This window comes from Thunnus thynnus, chromosome 18 (assembly GCF_963924715.1).
Source record: "Thunnus thynnus chromosome 18, fThuThy2.1, whole genome shotgun sequence".
Taxonomy (NCBI): Eukaryota; Metazoa; Chordata; class Actinopteri; order Scombriformes; family Scombridae; genus Thunnus; species Thunnus thynnus.
The window spans coordinates 1,013,069-1,040,943 of record NC_089534.1 but is presented as its reverse complement, the minus strand read 5'-3'; the positions used below and the strand labels follow the sequence as shown (position 1 = coordinate 1,040,943).

Genomic DNA, 27,875 nt, shown 5'->3' with positions numbered 1-27,875 from the left:
TATAAGTCGCCTCTCTGCAACTCTTTTTTCTTGTAAAATTCAGAAGAATTCTTGTAAAATTCAGAAGAATTCTTGTAAAATTCAGAGTTTTTCCTCAAAATATTATAAGAAACACAAACATGTTTTGTCAAACTAAAGAAAAAATATAATTTTATTGAACCTGCAGTGTTTCATGTGAGGCAGAGAGCATTAATAATTAATTAATAATGAATAATGTGACAAACGCAAAGACCTCAGAGACCAACAAACAACAGACTTCATATGTTTTTTGGTACAATTACAGTTTGTAGAGAGAAATTTCTGTTCTGTTCCTCTCAAACCATCTTTGAAATCCTGACAATCGGCTTCTGTTTCTGTTCAAATATGATAAAAACCTTCATGGAGATTCAGCAGAAGTGATACTCACAGTTCCTTCCAGTCCATTATCTGCTCAAAGTTCTTCTCCATGAAGTGGAACCAGGTTCAAACTCGTCTTCATTCACCATCCTAACATTTGGAGAAATCACGGCTCTGCAGGAGGGAAACGTGACGCTGACAAATACCATCGAGCTCAACAGGAAGCGGCGCCGGACGACGTGGTCAGTGGTTTAACATGCCGACCAGAAGCTCAACACGTTGGAGGAAGAAAAGTTTTGGGATTAAAAGTTGTATCCGGAAAATGAAACGTGGTTCAGAAGGTTTCAACCCTTTAATTCTTCAATCCAAAACCCAAAAAGTGTCTTCTGGCCACAAACGTCCGTCTCCAGGAGACGTTTCAAAGCCGACTCGTGTTTCTTTACGTCGTGTCTCTTAAGCTTTTACACTTTGTTCATCCAGCTGTATCCAGTTTTCATGAAGGACACTGGGATTATTCCACAATTATCTTGGTTTTGTCAATCAGAACGACTCATACTGGTGTCAAACAGTGTGAATTTATTCATAAAGAATCAGAAAACTTCCCACCTGCCCTTAAAGTATCCGTAAACCGTCCGTCATAGTCGTTCTTCTTGCTCGGTTTCCTCAATCAGAACTACTTGTACGTCCAACAGTATAAATGTATCCACAAAGAATCAGTTCACTGTCTAATTCATCCTTAAACCCTGATGTCTCCTCGAGGGACGATGAGACAAACTGTTCATCAATCAAACTACTTTAACCAACAAACGTCCAACAGTATCCTTAAACATCTGTAAACTGTTATCTGTGAAGGATTAAAGGGTGATTAAAGTCATTCTTACCAAAGTTTTAAAGGAATTCTGGAGTATTTTAATATTTTTTCTTGGTTTTGTCAATCAAAACTACATTAATGTCGTCCAACAAATGGTGTAAATGTATCATCTGTCCTTTAAAGTATCTTTAAAACGTCTGTTCATCCAGGAAGGAGGTGATTAGAGTCGTTATCACCCAAAGTCCAATATTTCACTTTGTTTGGTTCGTCAATCAAAACTTATATCTTTATATCCTTAAAATATCTGTAAACTTTCTGTTCATCCGTCGGTCACTTCTTCATCATCATCATCATCATCGGTTCAACACACGTCTACATTGATCCTTTAAATATCTGTAAACTGTGAATCTTTCTGCTCTGACGTCTGGTGATTACTCACCAAACTCCGCTGGGAATTTGGGGAATATTCCAACATTTGACTTGTTTGGTTCGTCAATGACGGACTACTTGTAGCTCCTCCGACAAACAACAGTCCAACAGCGTCGATTTATCTCTAAAATATATCTGTAAACCGTCGTCCCGTCGGGGGGGATTCTCCTCCTTTATTGAGGATATTCCATCAGATTCCAGTCGTCCGTGTGTAAAACTCTTGGTCTGTTATCTCAGTTTCATCTCTGACATGAAGTCTGGAGCTTCGTTCTGTCCGAGCGGCTGGAAGTTTTCAGAGAAAATCAAGTTGTGTTGAAACATGATCCACAAAAAAAAACAAGATAAACTGGAGAAATGCTGCAGAGGTTCCAGGAGGTTTTTAGTTCAGTTTCCGTCCCTCCATCCTGGAGCTGAACGCTGCACCAAAATCTCCACCTTTAAACCTTAAAACTCAGATCTCTCCATCTGATCTCGTAGCTCCTGTTTCCTCCCTTTTCTTTTTCTTCTTCTTCTCTCTTTTCTACATTTTCTCATTGCTGAACCTCCTCTTCTTCCTCTGCACCTTTCTTTTCCCCCCCTCTTGATCTATTCCCCCCGTCCCGTCTTCTCTTCCTTCATCTTTCTTTTCCTTTCAATCTACGTGTTTTTTTGCTCCTTTACCTCCTCTTCTCTCTCTCTCTCTCTCTCATATTTTTCCCTTCCCCACCTCTTCCTTCCTCTCTCCTGTAGCTCCTCAGTCTGTTCGGACTCCTGCAGTATCGCAATGCTTTCCCCCCCTCCACCCCTCTGTCCTTCCTCCTCCCTTCCTCCTCCTCCTCCTCCTCCTCCTCCTCCAACTCCAGGAGAGAGAGAGAGGGGGATGAAGGGAAGGAGAGCAGCAGCAGTAGAAGGAGGGAGGATAAAGGATCAAAAAACAGAGGTAGAAATAAACGGGTGAATGAAGAGCGGGTGGATTCCTGCCTCTCACTGCTGTTGTTGCCGGGAAACACTGGTGATGCTCCAGCCTCCCTCCCTCCCTCCCTCACCTTCCCTCGCTCTCTCTCTCTCTCTCCCCTCACAGCTCCGCCTCCAACGTTGTGTCGGTACACAGCAGCCGTGAAAACCGCCGCTGGTCGCCCTCACACACCCTCTCTCTCTCTCTCTCTCTCTCTCTCTCACACACACTTGACATGCTACATGAATACTTCATGAGATGACAGACCTCCCCAACACACACACACACACACACACACACACACACACACACACACACACACTGCTGGACTTCAAAGACACTGTGTGTGTGTGTGTGTGTGTGTGTGTGTGTGTGTGTGTGTGTGTGATGGAGACCAAACTGGAGAATAAAAATCAATTCTGAACTGTAAAAAAAAATTTCAAAATAAACAACTGGTCCTTCAAATTAAAAGACAGAATACACAGCTGATCCAGAACGACACAAACACGGTGAGTTATTTTTTATTCACATCTGAAATTTGTGCATAAAACAACTTGAGTAGAAACATCAGCATTTCAAAATAAAAGGTTTTTATGTTTGGTGATGTGGAAAGTTGTGTGTGCATCGATAAAAGCAAAATGTGACAAAGTGACGTCGTTGATTTCTCCATAAATCCGTTATAGTTATAATTCTGTCATCTTGTATCTCTGTGATCTTTGTCTGTTTGTACAAACAACATCTGTTTATAATAAATCAAACCATCGATTCAGCAGCAAGAATTTTAACCAAAACATTTTACACCAGTATTAGCATCTTTACACTGGTTAGCTGTACTGTTGAGGACAGAATTTAAAATTCTTTTACTTGTTTTTAAAGCCTATAAAGCTCTGCAGCACCTTCATACCTCTGATTGTTTGTTCCAAACTGTTCGTTCAGGTCGTTTAACAGCTGCTGCATATCAGACAAACATCCTGTTGATATTTTCAAGAAGCAGCTCAAAACTTATTTTTATGGTCTTGTTTTTAATTAACTCAACCTTTTATTTGCCTTTTAGCTTATTTACAACCTGTTTTATCTGTTTTATCTCATGATTTTACCTCTTTTTATCACTGTAGTTTTTATTGTTTATTGTATTTATTTATCTTTCTTCTTTCTTTTAATATTATAAAACATCTTTATTTGCCTGCTTGTTTGTTTGTTTGTTTGTACCTCTTCCTGTAAAGCACTTTATGTTATGAAAGGTGCTCTATAAATAAAGTTTATTATTATAATTATTGTTATTTCCTGTCCGTCCTGCAGATGGATCCTCCTCTAATCTTCCTGAACTTTCTTCCGTTATTTCTGTATTTGAACGGCGGATGTGAGGACGGAGGATTATTGTTGTCCAGACTGTGAAGACGCCCTGAGGATAATATCAGGCTGTACAAATAAAACTCATCAGCTACAACGCAGCTTTTCAGTTATTTCAGTAAAAATGTCAAATATTTCTTGTTTCCAGCTTCATAAATCTGACATGTTGATGATAAACTGAATATCTTTGTAAATTAAATATCTTTTCAGGATTTTAGGCGGCGGTCAGACCTGTGATAAAACAGTGCAGAGAGCTGCGTTGGTGTCTGAGACAATAAAATATAATCCAGGATGTTGAAAAAACAGCACAGCGGTCTGTAACATGCAGCACAAACAGCTGCTGACATCAGCAAAACTGGTCAGCTTACTGGTCATACTGGTAACCAGCCTGTTAATGATAATAATAATAATAATCCTTTAGTTACCAGTAACCATAGCAGTGCTTAAAATTTATATTCATGACATGACTCAAACCACACTCAATGTTTTTTATCTTGTTCGACAGTGTCCTGTGTTTTTGTCTCCCCGCGCTCTTCTTCATCTTCTCAATTTCTTCAACGTTCTGCCCCTGCAGTCACCTGAAAGAAAACAAACAAGACCAGATTAAATTGTTAGATCAGGTTGATTATGGAGAAACTGTCTGACTGCTGTATTACAACCTCATCCTGTCTGTGATCTGACTTCTCTCATATGAGAACAGCGACTGACAGCCGTGACAGCCTGCGCTCACCTGACAGCGGCGGGGGATTAAAAAACACCTACGTCTGATAACTTCTACTGTCAAAAACCAAAACAAAATCCTGTAATATATTCCAGAAAGATCATTATGAAATATATACACATATATATGCTCACATCCGTCCCTGTGCTTAATCAAGCTAAACATCATATCATGTGTCATATTTTACAGTCAGATAAATGCAGATGTCATGAAAACAAACAAACTCACTGGAGACACTAATCCTGCCGGGTTGTGACAACTTCAACATTGAAATTTGATTTTAAAACAATAATTCAATTTTTTCATCAGTAAACATACCTCTCAGTGCCTTCAGTCCTGTGGAGGTAAAGTTTGGACCCTCGGTGGTTGGGCTCCTTGTTTTCAGGGTAGCTGTCCCCCCACATGTCCACAGCTAGCTGCTTTACAAAGAGGGAGTCTGCAGAAAATACTCCAGTTCTATGGGTACAGATGCACTAATCACTTACTATTGGCTGATGCCTCAGCACTGTGACAGTACGGAAATGTGACAGCTGAAATGGTCCGTAATTGGAGCTCATTTATTCCGAAAATTAAGAGGTACTAGTGTTTGATGACAACACAATCGCTTTAGTAGAATATCACCAAAAGGCCTTTCCAGCTACTGCACAGCCAGAGAGAAAAAAGTTGCCTCGGAGCAGCTGCAGAGTTTCACGGTAAAAAGCTCACGTTGTTGGGAGAACAACAAAAAATAACAACGTTTTGGGTTTAAACTATAAATTTAAACTACTATTTATACTGCTTTTGATTTCAGGAGGGGCTGTATGAAGTCCAGCACGATAGCATATCAACTAGCTAACGTTAGCTATAGTTTGTACTAGCTAACTTTAGCTATAATTTGTACTAGCTAACGTCAGCTAGTTTGTACTAGCTAACTTTAGCTATAATTTGTACTAGCTAACTTTAGCTATAAGTTGTACTAGCTAATGTTAGCTATAGTCTGTACTAGCTAACTAACTAACAAAACATTGACTAAGTTATAACATGGCTCAGTTCAAATGAGCAAACTGGCTAAGTTAGCGTAACTCTCCAGGGACATATGAAGCACTGGATCAGTCTGCATGTGATTTTAGCCTCTTTATATAAAAAAAACAAAACAAAACAAACAAATACGTGTCGGACAGTTTATTAAAAGAGCTTTAAATGATAGATAATTAACAGGCAGATATACTCACAGTCAGCATTTGCTGTCGGTGAACAAAGAAAAACCACTAACTGTGGTAACTAGACGTCACACTACGCATGTCCTAAACTCAGAGCAGGGCCCAAGTTACCACTGGTTGGTCAATGGTGTAACTTCCTGTATCTGTTCCAAATTAAAAGCCTTAGTGTTTCGTATAGTGTCTTGTTTTTTAGGCGTGGAGCATCATACTGAGACACAGCCAGTCAGCGCAGCTACGGCTCACTGCCTTGTTAAATAACATTAGCGCTGCATTAATCAATCAGGGACGTTTAAGTCACATGTTTCCTGTATGACATCATTTATTCACTAAATTTGTTTCATTTTTATCCAAACGTCAATTTTTACACCTCATCCAATCGGAAAAACTTTTTCTGTTGTATTTCAACTTTTTTCTGAATTTCCAGAGTTTCCATTCACGTTTTTTTTATGTGCAAATTGAAAAAGCAAATAAAAAAGTGTGGACAAAAAGACGTGGAGCGATGATGAGGAGACTATAACCTTCCTCACATCAATACATGAAACTAACAGAAACGTCATATTTATTTCCATCATGTTTTCCGTCCTTTGACTGTTTTAATGGCGTCGTCTCTTCTTCTGCAGCGGTTTAATGGCAGCGACTGGAGAATTAGCGCCACCTGCTGTTTAACAACACAACAGCAGTGGATGGAAACAAACATTAAGGACATTTTTTTTGTATTTTAAATCAATTAAAGATCAATTAAAGATATAAATCTTTGATCTCTGACGTTTCACAAACCAACAACATCTTGTGTGAGATGAATGAAAGATAAATATTTAAAGATATAAATTGATCCACAATCAGTTTTCTTCTCTCGGACCTGCAGCTGATCAGCACCTGTCTGCAGGTTGATGCTGACCTCACCTCGTATTGATTGGTGTCTGGTTCAGAGTATTGATCAGGTTCCTGACTGGATGTGGATCCTCACTGATACTTTGACTCTTTCTGTGTCTCTTTCAGATTTCATACAGTTTTTCCTTGAAAACATTGATCTGCACCTCTGACCACTCATCATCTGTTCAATCACAAACCGTCCTCATGTAGAGACGTTTCTTCTGGCGACTCCACAGTCTGAATCTAATAACCCAGTTTGAATCGTTTTTATCTTTCTGTTTGGACATTTCTGTTTTAACATTATTCAGATAAACAGCAGAGCAGCGACGTTTCATACAATCTGAAACTTTTGTATCAAATTGTAGCAGAAAAATGTACCAGAGCAAAAAACTCTCTCTTGTAAATAAAAAGGGAGTCAGAGGTTCTTTACTACCGGCAAAAAAGGGGAGCAAGTAGCACTTTTACAAAGAACCAAATCGCTCCAAAGGTTTTTTCTTTGGGGCATTGTTTTTATGTCCTTGGCTCGGCTTAGGTCACACCTTATCATCCACCCTCCCTAATTTTTGACCAATTATTATGTTACTTTTATCTCCGTCACTCGTTGTTGGTCAAAACTCTTCAAAACAGGTTCTGAGGTGTTTGAGGATATGTACTGGCATATTCAATTCTACCTGATTATATCCAATTTTTATATAAGTATTGGGAATCATTTTACACCATTATTGCCAAGTTGTCTACTGGCCTTTTATTTTTATAAGTTATTCTAGTCATTTTACACCATTATTTCTTGATCTCCTCCAGAGAGTATTGTTTTAAAAGGTGAAGACTTTAGCAGACCCAAGCAAAGTGACATGTAATACAAACACACTCACATTTCTCCAGTGTATGATTATGATTCTTCTACCGTGCCTCTATACGTACAGTGTGATTAAATATGGTTCATGAGATTATAACTACACCAATACAAATTGTATCCCACTAGCCCTTATTGCTTATAAACTTATAAAATCAATCTGCGTAGCTTAATATTGTCTTTAAGCACACCAATGACTTTTAATGAAAATACACCACAAAACACTCGATGCTATAAAAGAAACGTAAATCTAGAACCATCAGCGGGGCGGGGGGGGGCTCGCCGTCGGCCCCGTTTAGCCGGATTGCTTCGTCTTTAGCGGCTCCTGGTCGACTCTTTGTCAGCATGACAGATTTAATGGAGATTTAAAAATGGACTAAATATAATTGAAAAGTTATGTTTAGTAGATTATTAACATTTATTTTATATGTTGAACACTTAACAAACATCACGTTTACTTCAGACTACAGCTCTGAGAGGAAGATCACTCCCAACAGTTTGTAGACTACGGGGGATATTTAGTAAAAACCTTCGAGGTTTAAGCTTTTACCATCACTGCAGTGTTTTCAGTTTAACGTGGCATTTACTAAGATGTAAAGGAATTGAGTGCAGTATAAAACAGGATAAAAAAGATCCTCCGTGTTCAGTGTTTCAGTGCCTTCAGGCTGTTAAAAGCTCTCCGGTCCTGAAATAAAAAGGTCCAGGTTTTTGTCTCAGCAGGACGAAGGACTCACAGAGGCTCTTCAGCCCAGAGCAGACTCTCTGGATGTGGGTCACATTTCTCCTCTTACGGCTGCAGCTGATGTATGAGCTCTGTCAGGGTTGACAGTCTGAGCTACTTTATGATAAAAAAACATCCTCCTTATTCTCTGCACTGAGTCTCACCTGCTGTATGAAGGAGGTGGACACAATAATGTGAACTCACGTGTGAATATTTACTCGTTTTCCATGAAAATAAACAACACACAAACATATCTTTCTAGCAAATGAGCTCAATATAAATGAAAACTATTAAAAGTCGGCAGAATGAAGGTCATCAGACAGTTTGTGTGTCAGTAACAAACTGCATCATTAATAAGCCTCCTGTTATTGTTCAAGTGGTATTTTGGTGCATGAATGCAGCTCTGAACACATTCAGACGGGAGTTAATCCCTGCTGCACCTCTGTTTGGCCTCTGAGATTTAAGCTTAGAGGCTCTTCTTCAGTGCAGGAAGTCGATACAAAGGCTCGGGCCAAAAGCCAGAAATCCACTTTGGGGAACTCGACCCTCCTCAGCGGGGAGCTGGGTTTGATATTCAGCTCATTTTTGGGGGGGGGGGGGGGGGGTTTCACTGGGGAAACAGAAACTCATGGATGCTGCTGCACAAGTTTCTGGTTCTCACATCTGCAGTTTGAGTTCTAAACGTCCCCGAACTCGGACCGGACCTGCAGACAGCTGCTGAACATCCTGACAGGGAGACGTTCCACATGTCCCACACCTCGCTCTGAATTATTGAGGACTTCTTCTTCTTCTTCTTCTTCCTCCTTCCTCTTTGTTTCTGATGATGGAGCTTGAAGCTGAATGAGGTATGAGCTTCATACGAGAAGACATCCAACATTCATGTTTTCATTATTATCTCATCACAGAGAGATCTTCCTTTCTGAATTTAAACACTCAGCTCCTCTTTTCAAAGACTCTCCGTCCTCCTCATGAAGAGCATGAAGAGCATGCAGCAGTGCAGATAATGCAGATAATGTACACCATGTACATTGGCGGGGCGTTGGGGGGGCGTTGACTTGTGACTTTGCCATCGTGAGGTTTGTCACTAATAATTACAACCGCAGTCCAGCAGCTTCCAGCCAGAGTCCTGGTGAACTCATCCAAACCTCCTGGACCAGCTGGACCCCCCCTCAACCCCTCCTCAACCCCCCCCCTCCCCCCCACCCTGCTTTCATGTGGCCTCTCTGGCTGCTTCATCTGAAGTGAGACTCAGTTCCTGCTGTGCAGCCGCCTGCAGGGGGGACTGGATGTTTTGTCAGGATCCAATAGGAGCTCATGTTGAAGCCATCGACCCCCCAGCAGGGCTCCATGTCTGGGCTGAACAGAGTTAATGGAGGGTGGTGGTGGTGGTGGTGGGGGGGGGACCTTTTAAATAAAAGGTCAGAATTGTGTGTTGAAAATAAACTGAGTTTGACAAGTCTGATGGCGGCGTGCGTGTGTTATATTCTGGTTTATCAGGACATGTCGGCTTCAGAGAATAGTATAAACAAACGAATATATAATTAGCTAGCTGTCTCTCTCAGATGATACAGTTGGTTTAAATGTTACTTCTTGTGACAGCAGGTGTCGCTGCAGGTCCAGTAAGAGCAGAATGACGACGGTCAGACGCTGATTCACTGTAAAAATGTGGTGTAAAACGACTTCGAGTGACTCTACTAGACGTTAGATTTGTGGACTAGCATCTGTTGTTTACAGATCAAAGTGATGCAACAATGTGGAAATCATAGCTGTCGGTTTCATCTTCATTCTGGAATAACAAGGAACAGAATCAGCTCCGTATGTGACGGGGAACTGTTTAGTTTTGACTCCACGAGCTGGAAGTGACATCACAGTGAGTTTGTTTTCTGACGCTGTAATGATGGCCGCCGTCAGCTGATGTTGGTTCATGTAAACAGAAGGACTTGGTGCTGCAGGGAGGAGAGAGATAATATACGTAGGGCTGTTTTTTTATTGTTTATTTAATGGTTTTGTTTCATCATTTTCATGCATTTGACAGTTCAGCGATGCAGTAATATTCAGTAATATGATTGAAACTGTAGAAGACAGTATCCAGTTTAATTTAAATATTTTAAACTTTCATACGTAGGTAATTACGTCATGATATCATGAATATGCAAATTAGCACGTGATGTCATCCAGCTACTGAGTGACGTCACCAAACAGCTACGACACATGTTCATATGAATATAAACTGGATGTTATTGATTGATTATTAATAATTCTACTTTTATCTGTTTCAGCTCTTTATTGAACAGTTCAGTGAATTGAACCAACTATTCAAACACTAATTATATTTCAGCTTACTTGTAATGAACTATTTTCAGTCACTAACATGTTGAAATATTACAGCTGTGATTTATTGTTTTATTGTTTATAATAAACCTTATTTGTCTTTTTATTTCCTTCTTAATATAACTGTGTGGAAGTATTGATCAGAGTTTGGTAATCAGCTGGTGAGATGAAGGGTTTGTACAGAGAATAAAACAAACATTAATGTGCGTGTGATGTCGTGTTGCTGTTGTGTGTGTCGGTGTGTTAGCAGAGGGGATTGTGGGATTTCTCTGGACGTGAAAACATGCAAATTGACAAACAGATGGAGCGACAAAGAACTCGCTGCTATATTGTAATAACCCACGCTCCTCTGGAAGCGCTCTCATATTGGGATGCTAATGCGGTCGTCCCCTGTTGAATCTCCAACTGTCGGCTTCCTCCTGCTTCTTGGCAGGAAGCCGAACCCTCGTCTTCCTCTCAAACACACACACACACACACACACACACACACACACACACACACACACACACACACACATCCTGTTTCTGGCGTCTGTTCAACGTTTTCTCTTTTCTTTCTTTTCTTTTCTCTGCTGCATGAAGATATTTCACATTCATACGTTTATTCTTTATGCCATTTTTTAAATTTATACATTTTCCAAACCAGCATCAGTTTATAGATGATTTCCTTCACAGGTTTATCAATCAATCACTCTGATCAATCAATCGTTTCATATTCTCAGATGGAAACGTTTGCTGCTTGTTTTTGTCACATGTGACAATAAACTGAGAATCTTTTCATTTAAACAAACATTTAAAACCAAGGAAATGATCAGCAGATTAATCAATAGTGAAATTGATCGTTACGTCCAGTCAGCTGCTGGTTTCATTTCATGTCTATGAAAAGTCTGATGTTTATTATTATTATTATTATTATTAAACTGCAGCCTCTAAATACCATTACAACTGGTTTCCTGTTTGTTCTGCTCAGAGTAAATATGATTGATTAGTTTTAACAGCTTCAGTTCAATATAAACTTTATATTCTGCTTTAAATCAAACAGGAAACAGGAACATCACAGCGTCATGTTGATGTTATTGAGTCCACAGAGACGTTTTCCTGTTGACTCACATGATAAAAGAAACGTCAGTAAATCAGCTGATTGGTTTGTCTAGAAGAGCTGCAGGTCGAAGCGTTTCATCCTCTAACAGATGATCTTCATCATCATCATGAACACATGTTGACCAGCTGCTTTATTTCCAGTCGTGCATATTGATCCCAATTTGTTACCAATAACTCACGTGATGTTATTGTTTATTCTCTTTGTGATGCAGATTCATTTAACAGTTTTAGATTATAACTGGAACTTTCTGCTTTAATGGGACAAAAGATAAAGACGGCAGATGAGACGGATGATGATGATGATGATGATGATTGAAAGGAAGGATGTGTGATGATATCGTTCAAAGGAAGAGCTGGCGAAGCTCTTATTTTGTAGACGTTTATTAGACGATAAACCATCGGGTCCGTTCCATGTATAAAGATGGTCTGGGCACCGTACCCCTGTCGGTGCATAGCTTATATGGGGTTACACATCTGTATCTTATCACATGAATGACATAGGTTTTCCATGGGCACTAGGTCAGTAGGGAGCCATCCATCATGTGGTTGACAGCTACCTTACAACATATTATGTATCATTACATACCACATCTGGAACAGTTCCAAACTTGACCATAAACCCATTATTTGTATTTAAAGGTCCCCCCAAGAAGGACTTTATCATATTACCTAAAATGACATGCAAATTATGGAATATTTATGTCACATGTCCAACATCCAAAATCAGTGAAATACATAGGGTCAGATAAAAGTCATACTAACAATGATGATGATGATGATGATGATGATGATGATGATGATGAGGCAGATTTGAACCTGTGTGTCTGTCGGTTTTAGTTTTTTTTGGATTTGCAGGTGTGTTAGAGACGAGTTCAGGGTCGGTCGTAGCTGCTGAGTCAGATCTCTGGTGGCAGTAAGTAACTGAACTCTGCTGACTCATCGTCAGCAGATGAACCGTCGTCCTGCGGCTCGGCTTCAGATGAGACCAACAAATCAAACCGACCGCGTTTTTTCTATTCCAGTCCTGATGAAGGTTTCGACTGAAAACATCATCTGAGAAGTGAAGCGTCTGATTTCTACTTTTTAAAAAACCACCAGTGAATCAGTGAGTCGGGTTTAAAACCTCCTCAGATGTTTGACTCCACAGCCGACATTTTTAATTCGACCTCTTCACCCACACGAGCAGAGAAATTACAGCTGCTCAGTCGACCGTTTCAGCAGCAATTATACATCCTGACAGACTAAACACAGACGGCTGTGCAGGTCTGTCTCAGTATGTACGTTGATATGATTATTGATCCCTGTACTCTTTGTGTTTCCCTGGATACCAACATGGCGAGCATCTTAATTTACTGCACACGAACATCCAGAAAATCATCAAGAGAAAACAAACCTTACAGTCTCCTCCTCCTCATCATCATCATCATCGCTCCACACAGATCTGATGTTTTCAGCTCTTCAGTCACATGATTCATGATGTCATGCTTTCCAGGATCAGAACTTAAAGTGTTCATATTCAGCTTTTAGTGGTTTCCTGTTATTTATATCCTGCTCTGATGTCGGATGTTAAACATGATCAAAGTTCCAAAACTTGAGGTGAACGTGTGTAGAAACGCTGCCTGCAAGTCAGAACTCAGGGCTTCAACCTGCTTTCTGATGCTTCATTTTTGATGTTTTTTTTCTACCTTGCAGACGAGATGACATCAACTTGTCGCACGTGCTCGTAAACAGCTGTCTGTTCTGTAGCCTGGGTTGCTAAGGTGGTTGCTAGGGTGGTTGCTAAGGTGGTTGCTAAGGTGTTTCCATGTGTTGTTCAGCTCCAACATGTACGGATGGATTTGAGAAGTTGACATTTGGAGTAAAGAAGGAGAAAAAGAAGTGAAATCCTGCTACTATAGTTTGTTTACGTAGCCTCCGGAGCCGGAGGAAGCTTCCTGAAGCTGACCAATCAGAACAGAGCGGGCTCATCAGGAGGCGGGCCTTAAAGAGACAGGAGCTAAAACGGCCTGTTTCAGACAGAGGCTGAACTGAGGGGCTGCATAAAGGACCAGTAGAAGATAAATAAGCAGTTTTTATTCCAGTAGAGCCCCAGAATATAAATATAGAGCTGGAGATGTGCAGAATATTTGTCCTATAAATGAGTAAAATTATGATTTATAATCAGTAAATATGACACAGCTGACTCTCTCTCTGTGTGTGTGTGCGTGTGTGTGTGTGTGTGTGTGTGTTCAAAGCCTTCAAAGATCCTCAGATAAAAGCAGAGTGACTCTTCACTCGCTCCTCTCAGCCCTCAACCATCCTCTGACAGATGCATGCTGGGTAGTCTTTGAAGTGTATGTGGGTAATATGGACCCTGAGATCCGTCTGAAGGGTTTCAGCTGAGCTCAGGATGTCTGAGAAACACCTGACTGGCAGATAACAAGAGAATCACTGAAACCCAACCCGTTAAAGCTCCCACACCTCCATGTTCCACTGATTCACCTGTTGAGACTGTGAACACTGTGCTGCTTTTATTGACACATCAGCTGCTTTCAAGTTGATATTTTAAACTTGTTAGCAAACAGTTGTTTATTTCCACATCCAGCAGCTACGGAGCAACATTATCATTCATGTGGAGTCGTGTTTCTCTTTTAGCTGTTTTTACTCTCTACCAACTCCTGAGGGAAATATCTGGCTCTTTAGCTGCTAAATGCTCCACTATGTTCACCAGCTAGTCTACAGCTAACTGAGCAGGTAGTGTTCAGCAGCTTTTTACTCTGAAAACGACGCTATGAGACGCTGAGAGTGAACCAGAACAGTAAAGTTGCAGCCGGACAGATAAACAATGAGCTGAAACTCACTATAAAGCTCCGTAAAGCCGAGAGGAGCTGCAGAGTCACTGTAGGTTCACCACTACGAGCCAATAACACATCACTCACTGTAGAGATCAGACTGAGGAGCAAAGAAATATAAATTATAGTTGATTTATAACCAAAAATATCAAATATTTGCTAGTTGCAGCTTCTCAGATGGAAGCATTTTAAGCTTTTCTGTGTCATAAATGATCATAAACTGATCATCTTTGGATTTTGGACGGTTGATAAAAACTAAATATTTGAATATGTGTTGAGTGCAAAGATAATAGAACCACAGCGGCATCATGGGAAATATGTCAGGTCAGAATAAACAGGAAGTATCATTATAAATGTAGCGGTTGAAGGACGACTGCATTTATAACCTTTAACTAACTCACAAAGCAAACTCATGATTAATGATTAACGAGCGTCTATAATGAAACTTCATGTGATGATAATGATCATAAATTATACTGGAAGCTACATATTATATAAACATTATATAAAGTTAAAGATCTTCTGAATCAAGCCTCATTATAAACTGTTCTTTATAGTTTCATATATAACTTACTGTAAACAGAACCACGACCAACAAACTCACTGTTCACTAAACTAAAGGCTGTCGAACAGTTCAAATGATGTTTTTATTATTTTTTTAAATGCACTCGTCTTTAATATAAATTCATATGTTGTATATTCACGTTCTTCTATTTCTACCTTAAGTACTTTGTAACTCTGCTGTTGGAAAGTCTTATAAATAAAATAGTTCATGTTTGTTGTGTAAGACTCAGATCTGAACAGCAGCTGTTGTTGATCATTTGTTTATCAGACGAGGAAACGCCGTTCAGTCTTCAGACCTCGTCACACTCGAACCCTCCTGAAGCCCGAAGAGCCGCCGCCGCTCGCTGCTCGTCTGACAGATTCAAACCAGATAAAAATAGTAAATCTGCCAATTAGATCCTGCAGGGAGACGAGTGAGAGTTTGACTGTCGAAGGCTTTTCTCACCAGCGAGACTCAACCAGGAAGGAACTTTTTTATTTATTGATCCCTGAGGAGGAATTCATGAGATTCTCTTCTTCATGAGAACCAAAAGTAGAAACATGTTCTGTAGGAGACTAAAGCTTTAAACTTTCTTCTTAAAAATCCCCAAAAGCATCGCAGCAGGAAGTGATGCGACGCTCATTGTCTCATTGTTTTTAGAAACATTTCCTCAAATTCAGCCTGACGGATGTTTGGAAACTAAAAATAAAGAAAATGTCCTGAAGGAAGCCCATGAGATGTGGTTGAAAGCTGAAGGTGTAAAAATGCTTCATTAATATTATATAATATGTAAAAAAGGTTTTATAAATTCACCCCAAATTTGGACTGAATGAATGGATAAATTAATAAATGAAGGGATTTTAAATATATAATTTTAAACATAATGAAATTTTAATTTAAAGTATATGATAATTTTAAATATATAATCGTATATAATAAATATATCCCTGAATATTCACCTTAACTGAAACATTAAGATCCCTCTAAGGTATAAATGTTTTCATGTTATTTGGTTAATTTTAATGTTAAAGAGCTTTTAATATTATTTTAGATCCTTTAATTTTGTCTTTATTCTTCAGCTTCAGCTTGAAATGATGAAATGTTTCCTGAACTTGATGTTTTGGACTCGTGTGATTGATGGGAACTATACGATATGAATATATATGACAGACTGTTGGGGGGGACGAGGAGCGTGTTGCGTTCACTGACCTGATGAAGAAGGCGGCCGCGGCGGACGGCGTCTGAGTGGTTTGGGTGGCGATGCTGTGAGCTGCAGGTTTGACGTCCTGAGTCGAAGTCTTCATGGTCACGTAATCTCCACCCGCAGGGAAAACCTGACGGACGAGACCAGCACAAGAGTTCAGATCTGACTGTCGACACTTTACTGGGATCCGTCCATAAACACATCATATTCATATCTCTGTATGATCGTAACAGAGTCCAGGACGAGGTGTTGACATGTCACAGTATCCTGGTTTCTACCGGAGCGCTCCAGGTAGTAGATCCAGGTTTCTCAAAAACAGGTTTGAAACTGGGATAAACTGTTAACATGCACAAAACATCAGCAGGATACCAGTGTGCATTAAAACATAGAAGAGTCCTTGAAAAGCAAAGAACATGTAGAGGAAGGAGGAAGTTTAGAGACAGTGTTTGAAGTTTGAAGGTGTAACAGACTCAGTTATTAAGATGTTGGAGCATCGAAATTAATTATTCAACTACAGGAAACAGTTCTGAAAGAGCAGGTTGTCACTGTCCTCTGGCTGATTTACACATTTCTATGGAATAAAACTTTTAGGCCAAAACGTCAAATTCAAAACCAAATATGTATTGACTGTGTTTTGGGTTTGTAATATAGTAACATACAGGTTTATTTTTATCTTCTGACCATCAGGTTGAATCATTTCAACTTGTTTTCAGGTGTGAAGCTTCGTCATATAAAACTAATCCCCGACTTTACAGCAGAAATAAACACGTTTACAGCAACAATGATACGATAAACAGTTTCAGTCTCTGTAGTTAATTTGTCCAAAAGTCAGATTCTTGTTCTGGCTTCAGAGTACAGTAGACGTTTATTCTTATGTTCATTTCAACTAGTTTTGAAGAAATCTGGTTTATTACCTGTGAAAGAAAATTGAATAGCAGGTTATCATTTTATAAATCTTTTGTATAGATGTTACAAATGTTTTCAAACTAAAGAGTCGATGTTTGTTGTCATCTGAATGTGATGTAATGTCATCGTCATTTTGGGGACACATGTTGGTGAAGAAATCCTGCTCCTAGTCTAGTTGAACTCTTGAACCTGTTTCTATCTGAGGGTTGCTTGCTGACCTCTGGGGTTAACTAGAGATATCTTTGTCTTAAGCCTGCTGTTTTAGAGACCATACTAGTTTGTAAGAAGGTGTAACGGTCTGTGGAAGTGTCCGTTTAGGGACCAGACTGTTTGTAGCTTTGCTCCTGGAGACGTATGAAGCTGTCTAGTTTAGGTTCACAATCTTTAGAGAAAGGGCCAGCTGAACAACAAGCTTTCCCTCCAAAAATACAAGATGATTGTATTTTTGTTTGGACATTTGTATAATTGTTACTGATGATGTGATGGATTGTACAGTGTTTACAACTGCTTAATGCTTTCTTTATGTCTCCGTGTGCCTCTTTCTCAAGAAAGTTTCCACAACAAACCTCAATGTGAGTGAACTGATTTGAGCTGCAGGTTGTTTTTCTCTACAACACAGTCTTTCTTTTCTGAAGATATGTACATCATTGTTCTCTTGAATAAGATTCTTCTGTTGACTGAAGGCCTGTTTATTCATCACTAGCTATAGATTAACTGCAGCTCCGTCGGTCTCAGAGGAAAACATGGCCGCTGCTGGTGGTTTGTTAGCTTGGTGCAGAATTAGCCGCCCTGGAGGAAGTAGCTCTGGATGAGGAGGTCATTAAGCCTTTAGCTCCGGTCATTAAGCCTGATCGCTGGCATCCAAACGTCCCGTTCTGCTCAATCACAATACAGCTAACAAACCACTGCTGAGAAACGCTAATGACCAGAGAGCACAGAGGTGACGTAAATGTAATTAACTGGCAATGACTTACTGAGATTTCTTTATTATTTAAAGTACAGTATCCCTACAGTAATATACTGTAATATTTAATCAATTATGTGTAGTGATGAGTTTCATTCTAACACTGTAGGATGTAGCCTTCATCCATTAAAACGTCAGTATTTGAAAAATGAATAATTTTGTCTTTAAATAAATGATCTGCTTCTGGTTTCAATAAAGAAAACAGTTGATATGAGAGTGGCTGTAGATAGTTTTATATTCTAAAATATTGGCTAATTTACTCTAAATGTCTTCATATTAAAATAAAATTGAAATAAAGCATCACATATATACTCTGCACCATGTTATCGTGTTATACATGTGAAGCGACATCCAGTCAAATGTAAATATTCTATAATTCAGCCTCACAGATTTGGTCTATTTTGAAACTTGGATCTTAAAGTAATTACTTAAAATAAAAGATGTAGTTCAGATTTTTGAGATGTAAATATATTTTTCTTGAAGCTGGTTGATAACTCAGTTTCATGTACAGAACAGATTGTTCACAGTTCTGATCAGATTAATGATAAAAAAGATCCAATTCATCACAGAGGTGTTAGATTGGATTAAATGTATATTACATAACGTTCTTCCACTAAAGGTCTCAATCAAAGCAATAACAACAGACGGAGTTTGATGGCGTGGTGTAGAAGCTTTGTTCTGGTTCTCCTGGTTTAGATTCCTTCAGTGTTCATCCTCCTCTCCAGAACAAATGGACCAGGTGATCAAAACCGGTAAAAACACTGAATAAAGCAGTTTCACGTTAAAAATCAGTGTTTCTCTGAGGATGTTCGGTGGACGCAGGACGTCCGTTTAAAGATCCAGACATCTGATGACTAAAATCCTTCATCAGGTTAAAAGATACTTAAAAATGACCAAGATCTAAAACGTTTATTGTAAAAATGTGGCTTAAAACCGAATAAAAGTCAATTTATGTTTCTGGTGGACAACCACAACACCGACACATAATCAGCATCATCTTGTGCATGTATACTCTTTGGTAGAATGAAACGGACGGTTATCTTGATTAAAATTACGGATTTTTCTGCGTTTGAACATTGTTGGAAACATCTGTGATACTGTTAGTACACAACTGAACAAAATATGTAACATAGATCAAGTTGTTTTAATGTGGACCAGTTACATATTATAGCTTTAAGGTCAAGTTCTTCTGTAGCAAACTGGGAAAAGAATTTCTTTGGATGGTTGGATGTCGACAACATCAGTTAGATGTCCATGGCCGTCCACATACTTTTGGCCACATAGTGTAAATTGTCATCCTGAAAGACTCCAGTAGGATTTAAATCCAAACACTGCTGATGTCAGTGTCCTGCTTCACCTCTCACAAAACATATTTTAATTAGCTCCCTTTAGATGGTCTCTGGTTTTTATTTCCAGAAAGACATTTAAATCCAAATTTACTACTTATTTTATTTTTAAAATACAATTAAAATGAAAAATTCTCACCCAGTTGCCCCTCAAATTAACATAAGAAGGATTATTAATTTATCACCAGTAAAATATGTTTTTTAACATCTGATCTTTTGGGTTTTGGAGGTTTTTGCTGCGTCTGTCCTCGTTCTGTCAGGACTACAGCGCTTTACAATCTTTCCTCTTCTTCTTTTTCTTCTTCTCTTCTGTTTCTTTCTTTCCTCCATTCATCCCCGGCTGAGATCCCCGGCCTCGTTACGGTGGATTACCATGGTAACAGGGAGCGGTAAACGGGGAGTCCATTATTCAGCTGTTTGACTGGGACACGCTCGCCAGATAACAGGATTACACAGAGAGCTCCCAGCAGGACGAGCAGACCGCCAGCAACAAAAAACACAAACCTGATCTGAGCCGGAAAAAACGTTTTTAACGGCAGAAAACTGCAGGTTTGTTTGGTTCAGACCAGTTTTACTGAGTTACAGATGTATGTTAATCAGAATTATTTAAATGGTTGTATTTGGTTAGTTTAGATTTGATTGACAGGATGGTTTGGGTTAGTTGGGTTGGTTAGATTAGTTTGGGTGGTCTGGTTGAGTTTGTCTGGTTCATTTGGTTCAGTTTGGTTCAGTTTGGTTCATATTGGCTGGTTCTGGGATTTAGTTTAGTTGGTTTAGTTTAATATGCTTCTGTTTAATTTAGTTTGGCTAATAATGTTAGTTTAAGTGTTGGTTTGTTGTAGTTTAGTTATAGTTTGTCTTGATTTGGTTATAGTTGTATTTGGGTTAGTTTAGTTTAGTTTAGTTTAGTTTAGTTTAATGCTTCCATTTAATTTAGTTTTGGTTAACAATGTTAATTAAAGTGTTGGTTTGTTATAGTTGTTCGGTTTGTTACTTTAGTTTAACTCGGTTAACAATGCTGCATTTAGTTACAGTTGTTTCTGGGTTTAGTTTAGTTTAGTTGCTTGTTAGTTGTGATTTCATTTATTTCAGTTTGGTTAAATGATGTTAGTTTTATTAGAGTTTGTTTTAGTCGGTTAGTTTAGTTATTTTGGCTCCGTGTAGTTTTGTTTGATTGGTTTAATTTGCTCATTTTCATTTGATTTGATTGGTTGATTTAGTTTAGTTTAGTTTAGTTTAGTTTAGCTTAGTTTAGCTTAGTTTAGCTAAGCGTAGCTTAGCTTAGCTTATCTTAGCTTAGCTTAGCTTAGTTTAGTTTAGCTTAGTTTAGTTTAGTTTAGTTTGATTAACAATGTTGGTTTCTGTTTAGATTAGTTTAGTTTAGTCTGTTCTAGTTTAGATTAGTTTGGTTTGGTTTAGTCTGGTCTGGTTTAGATTAGTTTGGTTTAGTCTGGTCTGGTTTAGATTAGTTTGGTTTAGTCTGGTCTAGTTTAGATTAGTTTGGTTTAGTCTCGTCTAGTTTAGATTAGTTGGGTTTAGTCTGGTCTAGTTTAGATTAGATTAGTTTGGTTTAGTCTGGTCTAGTTTAGATTAGTTTGGTTTAGTCTGGTCTAGTTTAGAACAGACCCATTGTTCTGGTTTGTTCTGGTTTAGTTTATTTAGTTCTGTTTACTTTTAATCTGTGTTTTAGCTGGTTTGCTTTGTGTTCCTGCTGGTTCTGTTGGTTCGTCTGGTTGTGAATCAGCTCATTAGCTTCTTGCCAAATGTCCGGTCATGTCGTCTGACTCTTGGCTGCTGACAGAATAATCAGCTTAGTGCCACCTGGTCCTGTTTCTGTTCATCTCAGTGCAGCCACACAACGACTCAAACAGCCTCTAAACTGACATATTCACTGTCTGAAAACATAAGACTGACAACTAAACATACAGCATGTATAAACACAGACCAGCCACATGAAGCTCTGCAGATAATCTGGATAAAATGTTGGTTTGTCTGTTTGAGCTTTTAATAAACAGAAATTAATCTCTTAAACCTGGCGAGTGTTTAGTGTTTAGGATCCATGTGGACATTGAGATTTGATTTCTGTTTATGGAGATCGACGGTTACAATGAGACATGAGAGCTGGTTTGAATGCTGCTCTCACTGAAGGTTTTTATCAGAACAAGCTTTGTCATGTGTTTGTTGTAAAGCAGAAACTCTGAAACCTTCTCGGCTCACACGCAGGGTTTCTATTTTGGTGCCCAAACTCCAGCTGGAGTCAGCAGAGTCGCAGCGTTCTGGGAGATCAGAGGCGACTGGAAGTGGTTGTGGTTTCTCTCCATGTGCTGATGGGGAATAATGAGGTGGATAATGAAGACGTGGGTTCCTGCAGCGGTTGGAGGGTTTACCGGCGCTGCCGTCATCACGCATTAACAGCCGCTCCACCAAAACCATGTGTCTGCAGAGCTGCAATTTACAGGAAGGAGAGAAAAATAATCTCATTTTCCTCAGAATCTGGGTTCATCTGGAGTTACTGGATTCTTGGAAATGGATGCAAACTGTCAGCTATGATGAAGTCCTGGTCGCTTGTTAACTGGACTGAAGGAGGCGCCACAACAATCCTTCAGAGTCTGAGATGTTACTCGGTTCTGGTTCTGTCTTGAGTTGCAGAAATGTGAGTCTTCTTCTTACAAATGTCCACGAATAGGACTGCTATCAGGTTAAACCCGGGAAGTCACGTCATTAAAATCACGACTTCACACATGTGATGCCATAGATTGGGGCGGGGCAATCTTCCAACAGGAAGTACGTCTGTGAAGTCCGGTCAAAGGTCAGTGATGAAGGATTTAGACTGATTTAATGTTAAGGATATAAATCTGTCATAAATGATGCGATGTTGCTGATTGATATCAGATTGTGTTTATGATCGATTCCTGCATAAAAATATTCTATAACACGGAGAAAACATGTTTCACATTTTTTTATTTCAGTTAGTTTTATTGTCCCATTCTGGAAATTGTGGTTTGAAATGTGGGTCATATATGTTCTTAAATTGGTGAAATATGCATTGATGTGAAATATCATTATTATTCTGGGTTTTAGTCTTGTAATGCTTATTTGTTGTTATTTGTCAGCAGATTGCAAATTATATTATCACTAATATTAATACATAATATAATACATTACAATAACAGCAAAAACAATGTAGTTACTGAAATGACTGAACATCAGTGTGCACTTTGGCCTTAAGTGTTTTTATTATACGTATTAAAGTGATTTAGAGTTTCTCTCAGTGTGAACTGTCCCAAAGTAGGAAAGACACATAATCTGGAACACTTTTATATTTGTCATTTCTTCTCCTGAGTGTGATATCTGTGTTCTCTCTTTTCTGATGTGAGTAGAAAACACTTTGGGGATTCCTGAAGGATTCTGGGTGCAGATGTATAATATGTTGGCTTCATATTGCTGAAGTGCTACATTACTGTAATTCACCTTATTGTATATATTTGTAAATGCTGAATATTTTCTGCTTCTTGACTGTGTTACATAAATCCATCACTAAGTTTTAGTGTAAAGTCCTTTTAACATTTACTAAATAAGGTTGTATAATTACCACTTAAATAAACACAAGAAGTGAGTTTGGCATGACGAGCTGTAACAGAACATCCAAAAATATCAGTTTTAGGAGACAAAAGATAAAATTATATATATATATATATACTGTGCATATATGTGTTTTAGAGTTAGTAGTATTCATGTAGTTTACAGTGAGATTATGCTAAGCTAACATGTTATTTGGTCATTCAGCCTGATGTTATTGGTTTAGTAATTTGAGTTGTTGTGTTTTCTCTGTGAGCTCAGATCTGTCGGCCATATTTAATGTCACCTCTTTCACTCTTCAATCTAAACGGCTCAGATATTAGCATGCTAACGTTAGCTTCAGCTAGCTTAGCAACAGTTCCAGGTGCAGTTAGTAGCTGTGAATCTTTAGTCACTAGTTTGTAATTGAGTGATGAATAAATCTGCACTTAATAAACTCTGATGTTATAAAGACGAGAAGTTTGAAAGTCGGTTGTTTGTGGTTGTTTTTGAAATAATGTGACCGAGATTTAAATTCATGAAAATCACTGAACAGAGAATGACAGCAGATACATTATGGATGTATTCTCTCATATGATGTTCTTTAATTAGCACCAACACATGTTCTTCACAGCAGCCTGATAGCACTCGGCGGGAGTTTTCGGATCGACAGTCCATTTTTAATAATGTCACAGCGATCGGGGTTGTGAGGACAGGTGGTGTAAGCAGCGCGGCCCAGGTGATGAATCCACACTGAGCTTTATGAACGATCGGATCGTCTGTGGATCTGCAGCACAGCGAAGAATAAACTCACATTCTTCCAACTGTCATCATATCTGTTCATCTGATGTTTATCTGACAGGTTTATTTCTATAAGTGAGACTGAAAGATGGTTTATTCTGTTGGTCTGTTAAACATCTCCACAACTGCTGGACAAACCTTTTAGTTCAAATGGTTTAATATCAAAATGTAGTTTGGTCTAAAGAATGTCAGGTAATAGTGAAAAATGTTCCTGGACCCCTGTGAACATATACTGCATACAATCACCGAGCACTTTATTAGGAACACCTCTGCAAACCCTCCCATTAACATACAGGAGGGCTGAATACTGGGAACACCAGTTAATATAATGAATCCCAGTAGACCATCACCCACTATCACCTGACTTTTTCTTTTAATATTACAACTTTCCAACACATGCTGTCCATTCTGTAGCCTGGGTTGCTAAGGTGGTTGCTAAGGCGGTTGCTAAGGTGTTTCCATGTGTTGTTCAGCTCCAACATGTACGGATGGATTTGAGAAGTTGACATTTGGAGTAAAGAAGGAGAAAAAGAAGTGAAATCCTGCTACTATAGTTTGTTTACGTAGCCTCCGGAGCCGGAGGAAGCTTCCTGAAGTTGACCAATCAGAACAGAGTGGGCTCATCAGGAGGCGGGGCCTTAAAGAGACAGGAGCTAAAACGGCCTGTTTCAGACAGAGGCTGAACTGAGGGGCTGCATAAAGGACCAGTAGAAGATAAATAAGGAGTTTTTAAATGGAAATCATCACAGGAGATCATAAAGGACTATTAATGTTAATCAACTAATTATTTTAACTCTAAAGCATTTTACTGAAGCTCCGCCCTCGCTGGATCTCCTCTCAGCTGAAGGTAGAAAATCAGTCAGTGGTGCAAAGAGCAACAAATATTTAGTTATAACTTACAAAACAACCTGAAAACCCTAAAACACAGTTTATGTCTGTAAATAATTTCTCTGATTCTTCTTCTTCTTCTCCTGCGAGTCGTTTCCTGGCGGCAACGAGCAGCGATGTTGGATTTGAGCCCATTGTGACGTCTGCAGGCGTCCACGCCACTCAGATCAATAACCTGCTGGTTCTCCCTGCAGTGACCTCAGCTTACATTTGCATCTGTAATGGCGTCCTCGCTGACCGGCGCTGCAGTGCAGCCGTGACTGTGAGATCTGTGCAGTAGCTGCTGCTGTGAACACGAGTCGACCGCCGGACGCAGACGTGTTTCAGTGTGTTTACTTCTGCTTTTCAGGAAATGTGTTTGTATCCTGAAAACTAACGAAGGAAAAATATCATCATTTCTCCCCACGAGCATCATTCATGAACCTGCTTTTACACTAAAATATAATCTATATATAAAGTCCTGTTTCATACTTACATTTGATTTGGACGAAGCTGCATATTAACTGTCTCGTTAATACGTCTGATGATTAAAGATTATATTTTATCATCAGAAGAGTTTTACAAAATATATAAATGGAGTGTTTGACGCCTGTTTTCCTCTCAAACAGCAGGAATATGAGCTCATAAATCTATAAAACATCATTTATTGACAGGAGAGCAGTGAGTCAGCGGTTCAGACTGAGACCTCGTTCAGCACGTTGAACGTTTGTTGTAATAATGAGTAAAGATCTTGTAATTATCTCGTCATTATAACATCAACAACTTGAAATTCCATCATAAAAATCTCATTAAGATGATGAGCCAGAGATCAGTAACAATAAGTGATGATGAGTTTTCTGTAACATTAATATTTTATCAGCAGGAACAGGAACGTTCTGTAAACCTCTATATTAATAATACATTAATTAACCATCTTTAGTTTGATGTGTAGAATAATTCATTTACTACAAAGATCTTTACTGAGGTGATAGATGCTCCATTCAAGTGTATTTTTAGGAGAATAATAACTGTAAATATAAATATGATTAATTATTAGAACACAAAATGATGCGAGAAGGTTAAAGTGTATTTTCAGCCCTGAGTATTGTCTGCAGGTTCGTCTCAGGCTGAACAACCAACGCTGTCAGGAAGTTTCCTCTGTGAGCTCACAGTGCAACAAGCAAACTAATAATAAAACTATAAATTAGATTAAACACGCAGTCATACATGTAAAACATGAGGTACAAAAATATACATATATACATATAAGTGTGTGGGAGCTGTTTAAAATATGCAAAATAAATGTTTTTAATGGGATAAAATATTAGAAGTAGGTCAGACGGAGTGTTTGTAGCCTGAGAGTCAAAACATGGGGCATAAAGTCCCGTTGTGATTGGCTGCTGGTGGTTAAACTTATTACTAATAATAATCAATCAAAGATCAATCTCTTTGGAGACAATGAAACAGGAAATACCAATGACCCAAAGTGACCCGTACACACACACACACATATATATATATATATATCTGATCTTCATCACCATCATCATCACCACCACAGTTTGTCCCTCTCTGCTTACCGTAGTCTGGTGTTCAGGTCTGCAGCAGGAAACCCTCCAGACTCCCTCCAGGTAGTGTTGTGCGTTCAGGGGGAGGGGCGTGACTGTCGCCAGGCCTTTGGCTCCGCCCCCGCCCAGGTAGGTACTCTGCACTCCGCCCCACCCCCACGGAGCTCCGCCCCCCCGCTTCTCCTCGTACGACCATCGTTGCTGCTTCACCGGCAGCTCGTCCGACACCCAGCCGCCGCCGTGTGAGGCTGCGGGGGCGGCGGGGGGCGCGCTGGGCCGCGGCGTCATGTCTCTGCCGATGCCCAGAGCGCGACGCAGCGCCAGACGTCTCAGGTGGTGGAAGGCGGCGCCGCAGACCTCGCAGCGGACGTCGACGGAAGCATGGCGGCCACGGCGAGGCAGCTGGAGACGCTGGAGCTTGTTGAAGAGGAAGGAGGCGTAGGCCGGGTCCTGCAGAGGAGGAGGAAGAGGAGGAGGAAGGTCAGCTTTAACACCTGGACTTACCTGCAGCATTTATGACATCACAACGAGTTTAGAACCAATCATGAAGAAGAATTTCATACAGATCCACTGTTTGACGTGTTATTATCAATTATATTTGATCATAATTTGGTTCATAATGTTTCTTTTTTTCTCGTCAACAGTCACAGACTTTAAACAAGATTATTTTTTTATTTTTATTATTAAACCTGAAGACGTTTCCGTCTTTCTGTCTTTGTTCACTGAGTGATTAAAACACACTTTGACCTTTTAAACACTAAACAAAGATCAAACTGAACTGTTTGTTGGATAAAATCAGACATTTAAAGTCGTCTCCTCTGACTCCGGGAAACTATAACGAGCATTTTTACTATTTTATAAACAAAACAATCCATTCAGTGGTTGATGAGCTGAGTGGATGTCTGGAGGGTTCGGGAGACGTTTGGAGACACACATCAGCAGAAACTCACAGATTTTAAAATAAAAATGTTTCTCAAAGCACCAAAAGTATTTCTGGATGTGATCACGTGAACGAGTCGTCTCGTCTTCTGGTATTTTATGATCCAGCAGCTGCTCGGCCTGCGTCTCCGTCGTCTATCATCCACCAGCTGCTGCGTTTATAAACACACCGCTCTACGGCAGCAGGAGGAGGACATAAAACCTGTCAGCGTCTGTAGAAACGTCCTCAGATTTACGCTCCGGTCCGGAGGAGGAGGACGCGACCTCCTGTCGACACGAGTCAGCGCTCCTCAATGGAGGTCAGAGGTCAGCCACAAGTGTCAGACGAGTCGGCGGAGCAGACGGCTGCTCAGGAAGCAAAAAAAACTGCAGCTGCACTTCAGAGTCTGTTTCTGATGTGATGCAACGACAACAACCGTTATTTCTTCTAATCTGTGTTTCACATCGTTCCTGAACTGGAGAAGAAACAGGAAGGAGGAAGAAAGATGTAAATATGAGGAAAAGAAGGAGATGAAAAGGTAGAAAAGAGGAGGTAGAGAAGGAAAAAGAAGAAGAAGAAGTGGAGGAAATATGAAAAGATGCTTCAGAGAAAGCAAGAGATGAAGAGAATGATCCTCCTCTTCCTCCTTCAGCCCTGACTTCATATTAATTAAATTAATATTGTTTTAATATCGTTAAATCGACTCAG

The 27,875-nt window shown here is 39.5% G+C and overlaps 1 protein-coding gene across 11 annotated transcripts in view; it reads right to left on the bottom strand.

The window, feature by feature from the left end:
• Nucleotides 1-27,875, bottom strand: part of kif26aa (kinesin family member 26Aa) — a 75,617-nt gene that overhangs the window by 32,210 nt on the left and 15,532 nt on the right. For 4 of the 11 annotated variants that reach the window (XM_067572033.1, XM_067572034.1, XM_067572044.1 and 1 more), the window contains exons 1-2: nucleotides 26,261-26,883; nucleotides 16,244-16,368 (exon numbers count right to left, since the gene is read on the bottom strand). In XM_067572033.1, coding sequence (XP_067428134.1) covers nucleotides 16,244-16,368; nucleotides 26,261-26,761 — 626 coding nt within the window. In that variant the 5' untranslated portion in view covers nucleotides 26,762-26,883. Of the gene's footprint in view, nucleotides 1-406; nucleotides 2,585-4,323; nucleotides 4,439-4,895; nucleotides 6,251-16,243; nucleotides 16,369-26,260; nucleotides 26,884-27,875 lie in introns of those variants that run through there. The other 7 variants (XM_067572036.1, XM_067572038.1, XM_067572043.1 and 4 more) reach the window with 5 other exon arrangements.